General features: G+C 36.9%; 1 protein-coding gene across 12 annotated transcripts in view; it reads left to right on the top strand.

The window, feature by feature from the left end:
- ZMYM4 (zinc finger MYM-type containing 4) overlaps positions 1-7,397 on the top strand; it is a 273,687-nt gene that overhangs the window by 429 nt on the left and 265,861 nt on the right. For 3 of the 12 annotated variants that reach the window (XM_077150331.1, XM_077150332.1, XM_077150340.1), the window contains exon 2: positions 600-662. The exons of 7 other annotated variants lie outside the window; for them this stretch is intronic. Coding sequence is in view for 1 of the 5 variants with exons in the window: in XM_077150330.1 (XP_077006445.1) it covers positions 156-170 (15 nt within the window). In the remaining 4 variants the exon portion in view is untranslated. Of the gene's footprint in view, positions 1-39; positions 171-224; positions 552-599; positions 663-7,397 lie in introns of those variants that run through there. 2 more of the 12 variants (XM_077150330.1, XM_077150334.1) reach the window with 2 other exon arrangements.

Genomic DNA, 7,397 nt, shown 5'->3' with positions numbered 1-7,397 from the left:
CGGGCGGCGGGGGGCGGGGCGGGGGCCGCGGCCCGGAGCGGGAGCCCGGGACGCAAATTGGCCATGCTCACGTTAGTGGAGGGGTCGTCGAGGCCCAGTTGTAGAAGGGTTGCGGGCAGGACCGAGGTAGCCTTGCGTCTGGAGCGCCCTGGCAAATGGTTCTTAGGCAGGTGGGACAAAGATTTGTTTCTGGTTGGGAAGGGGGAGGGGCGGGGGCAGTTATTTGCCTTTTTTATTCCCCCTAGCTCTGGGGGTGGATTATCTGGACCAGAGGAGGGAAGATGTCCGATTCTTAAGTGCATCTTTAGTAAATCAGAGTCCATGGAAGTTTAACAGGGGAGAGGTCAGGTGAGGCGGTGGTGGTAGTAAGTCGTGGAGCGGTCTCTAGAGGAATAATCAGGAGGGTTGTTCAGTAACACCATTGGGAATTCATTTTCCTCCCTTCCTTCCCCCCTCCCCCATAACCGTTATTAAGACCAAAGTGCGGGTGGTGTTCTTACCTGTGAAGAAGTGGGATCGTTGGCATGTCCTGATTTAGGAGAGAGATTTTGGTAACTATAAATGTGCTGATTTAGTCTATCCTCTTTCCCTGCGCTTAGGAACGTGGAGAAGTATGACAAGTTTTGTCGTAACTAGGATGTATACCCAACCAACTTGCAGAGGTGAAGGCAGTTCTCCATAGTTGATGAGTGTCTTTTGAAGTTTGTGTTAAACTTTCCGTATTTAATTCTGAATGATTTCTTTCTCAAATCGAGAAAACATTATACTATCGATTGAGCAATATTTTTCACACTTTACTTTTACTTCCTCCCCCATTAGCCTGTTAAGCAGTAGTTTCCTATCAAGAATCAACTTTTTGGGAATGGTCCCCAAATGATCAAATTAGAGTTAAGCCGACCGTGTAAAAATTCACTACTTATTCTTTATTGAGAATTTACATAAAATTGGCAACCTCATCATAATGTTACAATCAGCATTTTATTGAGTGCTTACTATGTGCTGAGTGCAATATATGAGTAGATTAACTTCTCAGCAACTACGTGTAAAGCCTATTTTGCGGATGAGGAAATACAGGCATGTAGGGGTTGGGTAGTTTATTCAAGTCAAGCACCTAGTTAAAAGTCTGAGTTGGGATTTTAATCCAGTTTGTCTCAACTACTTTGCCTGTGTTGGATGCCTCGTGGGAGTTTCTTTGGTCTATGTTTCTTTTCTTAAAAATTTAAATTATAAATAACCAAAGAAGTGTCAAATAGCATTTTTGCAGTAATTTATTTGGAGTTGAAAAAAATTCTGTAAAATACATCCATACCCAACAACCTAGATTCTACTACTATACCTGTTTTATCACTGTCCTTCCCTTTATCCATTCATCAGTCATGCTGTTTTAATGCGCTTCACTATAGTATATTTGAGCAATTAAAAGTTTAATGTTAATAGATTTAGGATCACAAAATTTTAGAACCCCTGAATCAATAGTCATGGAGTGTTAAGCTGTATATGTTCAAATTGTTCATTTAGTATAAATATTGGATATGGAATGCATGTATTTTAAAACTTTAAATTATTATTCAAGCTGTGAGACAATTTTGAACTGGATCCTCATTTTCTTTAGTAAAGACATATGACTTATGGCCCACCAATTTAAAAAATGTAGGGTAAATTATTTTAGATGTATAAGGCTCATCCAAGGAAATCTCTGCATCCAATTGATATTAATGTTGTTGTTATTCATCCTGTACCAAAACGTTTTCTAGAAAATATGTATTTTGGCAGTGAATTTAACTGGATTTTAAATATATTCCTCATTCTCTTGTGGTATACTTAAAAGATCCACATTAATCATAATTGAAACTTTGTTATTGTTATTGTTTTTTGTATGCGTGGAGGTCACATTTCATTTTTTTTCCATGGTGAGTAGAGTATCCCATTATTGAAGCACCATTTGTTGATTTTTGTGTGTGTGAAACTGCACAGGCTGGGAATCAAACCTGGGTCTCCTGCATGGCAGGCAAGAATTCTACCACTGAACTACCCTTTTACCCCCGTAATGTTATTATTTTTTAATATATACCTTACATAGACTTTGTGCAGGCTTTCTCCATTATTTTACTAGCTTCGTTGTGAAACAGGGCTGCATTCAGTATCATTTAGCTCCGTGATCCACTTTGTTTTTGATATTTGATTAGAATATTTGGTAGGGTTGTCCTAAATGGTCCATGTGCATTTATTCACTTTTGTGTGTGTGTGCCACACTACATGTAAATTTCATATAAATATTCCATATGAGTGGGTACTGTTCAGTAATTTTTTTTTTAGAAATGATTTGACTGTTAGCCTTTAGACAGTTAAATTATTTACAATGGCCTAGGTAATAACTTTAGGTTTTTAAATCTGAAATTGTATTGATGCTCTGATACTGTATGATGTTTATTGTCTTTGGTCTTTATAATTGTGGGTTATAGAGGTTGTTGAGCACCTATGCTAGTTGTTGAGATGTCTGCTAGACATTGGGCTATGGTATTTATGATCTTTTAGGATAATGTATTATGGCTGTCCTGCTAAATTGTGAACTCCTTTAGAGAGTTGAGTCTATTTTACTGTGTTTTGCATCTCCCAAATCTGTGACTTTCCCATAATAGGAACTCAAAAGATTTTTTTGATTTTTGATAAAAAATGTTTACCTAAGACTTAATGACTTGGTTACTAAGTTACCTGTTTTATAAGTTTTTGGGCTTTACCATCCTTTACATATTTAAGTTCTTTCCTTGGATCTAGATTTAGAGATCTTCTGACTGCTTTGGGGGACTGTGGTATTTTAAGACTACGTAGTACTTCGGTCCTTTTTAGGCATTTTTTTCTGTGCTATTTTCATGCTTGTGGGCAGTGAGATCAATAGGTGTTAATTAGACAAGGTTGATTTGATTGTATTCTGTGAATATAGTCTGCTCTTGAATGTCAGTCCCTCAATCTTGAACATGGTGGGGGTGCTGAAAATGTGGATGGGCCAGCATTATAGTTATCATCTCTGCTATAGAGAGAATGCAGTTCATGTCCTGGTACTCTGTATGAAGGTGAGCATTGTAAACACATGCACATGCACTTTAATTCAGGATATTTTTGGGATATTATCTGTGAATTTTTTTAAGATTGTAAATTGTTTTTAAAACTAGGCTTTAAAATTCATAAATAGTTCAGTTATGTATGCATGGCTCTTAAACAGTATATTATGAATTGTAAGGTCTAACTAAATCTGGCTATATTTTGTTGTAAAATGTCAATATGCTTTCAAAGTTCACATCCAAAAATGTATTATTTTTGTAAATGCATATTATTACCTAGTCTAGTAAGCCATATCCATTTTCAATATAAACTTGTTATATTGAATTGAGGTATATATATTTGGTTTGCTTACAAGAAAAAGAAAGCATATGTATAATTAGTGTTCTTCCATTTTTGTAAAAACAAAGTGATTTTCTCTCTTCCATCTCCATTGTGTCTATATATGCATGTATATGTATGAATTTGGAGAAAGTTATGGAGGTATACATCTCAGGCTGTTAACGTTGCTTACCTTCATGGCATGGGGATGGGAAAGGAAAGGAAAAGGAGTAGTGGAAAATAAGGGGGAAATTTTTGCAAAATGACATAATATTGATGGTATAATATTAAGAGAAAATGTAGCAAATAGTGTCTATAATATTATTGTAAATATGTAAAAATTAAGTATGCATCTAGAATAGGAAAAAGAAATAACAAACACATTGATTTCATTATATGATGAAATGTGGGGAATTCTTGTTCTGGATTTTTGTTATTTAATATTTTATAATAAAGTAATTGTGAAAATTTGATCCCTTTTAATTCCTTAATGAATTTTTCCTTTTTTGCTAAATGTATTACTTAAAAACTTGGTGGATCATATCATTAAAAATACATGCTGTCCATATGTATACAATGAAAATCATCTACTTTAAAATGGATAGGCTCTTTGTATAGAGAACATTTGAAGAGGCCATTCTAGTATTGACAGTGATCCTGAGTTCTTTTCACTGCTTGCCATCTTCTAACTAGCAGAGCAACTGTAAATAATGATAACAGTAGTTGATTTTGCAAACATTTAAATGTCGATCATTATTCTAGGTATTTTATATGTAATATATGTTTCAGTCATCATTAATTTAATAAGATAATCACTGCTATTGTTCATTTTATGAAAGAGGAAATTGAGTCAGAGAGATTTGATCAACATCATAACATTTGGCTAAACCAGGATGAAGTATCACTTGACAATTAGGCTGTTTTTTTTTTTTTATCGTGGTAACATATGCAATATAAAACTTCCCATTTTTACTACTTTAAATTTACTGGTATTAATTACATTCACAGTGTGGTGCTACCATTGTCACTATCCAATACCAAAATTTTTCTATCACCCCAAACAGAAATTCTGTTCCCATTAAGCATTAACTCCCCATTCCTCCCCATCCTCCCTCCCCCTGGTAACTTTTTTTTTTTTACCCCCTTATTCCACACACACACACACACCCCATTATTTATTTATTTTTTTGTCCTTATTTTTTTACTCATCTGTCCATACCCTGGGTAAAGGGAGCATCAGACACAAGGTTTTCACAATCACACAGTCACATTGTAAAAGCTATGTAGTTATACAATCATCTTCAAGAATCAAGACTACTGGAATACAGTTCAGCAGTTTCATGTACTTCCTCTAACCACTCCAAAACACCATAAACTAAAAAGGGATATCTGTATAATGTATCAGAATAACCTCCAGGATAATATCTTGACTCTGAAATCTCTCAGCCACTAAAACTTTATTTTGTCTCATTTCTCTCTTCCCGCTTTTGGTCAAGAAGGCTTTCTCAATCCCATGATGCTGAGTCCCCTCTAATCCCCAGGAGTCATGTCCCATGTGAGGGGGGTGTTCTAGTTTGCTAGCTGCTGGGATGCAATATACCAGAAATGGAATGGCTTTTTAAAAAGGGAAATTTAATAAGTTGCCAGTTTATAGTTCTAAGGCCAAGAAAATGCCCCAATTAAAACAAGTCTGTAGAAGTATCCAGTCAAAGGCATCCAGGGAAAGATACCTTGGTTCAAGAAGGCCGATGAAGTTCAAGATTTCTCTTTCAAGTGGAAGGCACATGGCGAACACAGGGTTTCTGTCTTGGCTGAAAGGCACATGGCGAACACGACATCATCTGCTAGTTTTCTCTCCTGGTTTCCTGTTTCATGAAGCTCCCTGGGAGGCATTTTCGTTCTTCATCTCCAAAGGTCACTGGCTAATGAACTCTGCTTCTTGTGGCTCTGTTGTTCTGCTCTGCTTTCTCTGAACCTCTCATTCTCCAAAATGTTTCCTCTTTTATAGGAATCCAGTAAACCAATCAAGATCCACCCAAATGGGTGGAGACACGCCTCCTGTAATCCAGTTTAACAACCACTCTTGATTGGGTTACATCTCCAGGGAGATTGTCTAATTACATACAATATTGAATAGGGATTATTCTGTGTTTACGAAATGGGATTTTGATTAAAACATGGCTTTTCAAGGGTACATACATCCTTTCAAACCAGCACAGGGTAGATAGTGAGTTCACCTGCCAAGTTGACTTCGAGAGAGAGGCCACATCTGAGAAACAAAAGAGGTTCTCTGTGGGTGACTGTTAGCATGATTATAAGTAGGCTTAGCGTCTCCTTTGCAGGAATAAGTTTCAGAATTGAGGGCCCAGCCTATTGAGTGGGTTGTCTCCACTGCTGGCAAGAATATCAGGAATTCCCCAGATAGGGAAGTTGAGTATTTCTTCCTTTCTTCCCAGATTACTCTGGGATGTATCAGGGCATCATCACACTAGCCTGTACAAACCAACAAAATCTTCTGCCCTTTTCAAGATTCCATGTAATTATGATGTTCAAATAAACTGTCCATACAAGTTAAAGTAGATAATGTGCTACCCAAAATAGCACCAAATAAACATCCCTCCCTTTGGTCTCACGTAGAAGTTGAAGTTTTAAAATATGGATGAAATCATCCTTTTATTTGCATTAGTCCTGCCCAAATCAGCTTCATTCATATCTTTAGTCGAAGTCTGATCCATTTTTCAACTTTTTAAGGAGTTACTATATGGAGTAATGCTGACTTTCATAGCTTCAGAGCTTGAACTCTGAGTCTCCGAGTCTCAGGTGTCACATAAATATCCGAAGTTTCATGGAATGACTGGGTAATTTACAAATAACTCAGTATCTCAGAATTCAGAGATAATAGTTACAACTCCAGAATAGATGTGACTGCAGTAAAAACTTATAATCTAGAGCCCTTTACAATAGGTCCCAATGTGATAACCCATGGTCTTGACTTTCTATGTTATACTCTGAGTTTGTATATTATGGGTAGTCCATATAAGTGAGGCATGATAATATTTGCTTCTTATTTTTGACATTTCATTCAACGTACTGTCCTCAAGTTTCATTTACCTAGTTTCATGCCTCATAACTTCATCCGTTCTTGCAGCTACTCAATAGTCCATTGTATATGTACACCACAGTTCCCCCTTCCGTTCCTCAGTCTTCGTACCCTTAGGCCACCTCCATCCATTTGGAATCCTGAACACAGCTGCCATACACACTAGTGTGCATATGCCCATTCCAGACCCCACTCTCAGTTCCTCAGGTGTATACTTAGCAACAAGTTTGCAGAATCATACGGCATCCCCACCCCTATCCTACTGTGAAATCACCATACTGCATTCCAGAGGGGCTGCACCTCTCAGCTTCCCTGTGAACAGTGAATAGGTAATCTCTTTCACCACATTTTCTCCAGTTGGTTTGCTCTTTGTTTATTTATTTTTTGACTTTTTAAAATGTATGATATAGCATATATATACAAAGCAAAGAAAGAAGAAAGCAACAGTTTTCAAAGCACTCTTCAACAGGTAGTTACAGGACAGATCCCAGAGTTGGTCATGGGCTACCATACCATCACCTCAGATTTTATCTTTTTAGCTGCTCCAGAACAATGGAGGCTAGAAGGAATAAATATGTTTTTATCATCACAGTCGACCTTTTTTGTGAAAAATAACATATATACAAAATAATACATTTCAAAGCATATCAACAATTAGTTGTAGAACAGATTTCAAAGTTTGGTGTGGGTTACATTCCACAATTTTAGGTTTTTACTTCTAGCTACTCTAAGATACTGGAGACTAAACAAAATATTATTTTAATGCTTCAGTAATCATACTCATTTGTTAAACCCTACTTTCTCTTTAAAACTCCACCGTCACCTTTGATCTTTCTCCCCTTTTCTAGGGGTATTTGGGTATGCCCATTCTAACTGTTTCATGTTGGAAGAGGCTGCTGATAATACGGGGTAGGGAAAT

The sequence above is a fragment of the Tamandua tetradactyla genome, chromosome 2, assembly GCF_023851605.1.
Source record: "Tamandua tetradactyla isolate mTamTet1 chromosome 2, mTamTet1.pri, whole genome shotgun sequence".
NCBI classification, from domain to species: Eukaryota; Metazoa; Chordata; class Mammalia; order Pilosa; family Myrmecophagidae; genus Tamandua; species Tamandua tetradactyla.
Note: the sequence above shows the minus strand (reverse complement) of the source record. Positions and strands in the feature narration are given on the sequence as shown.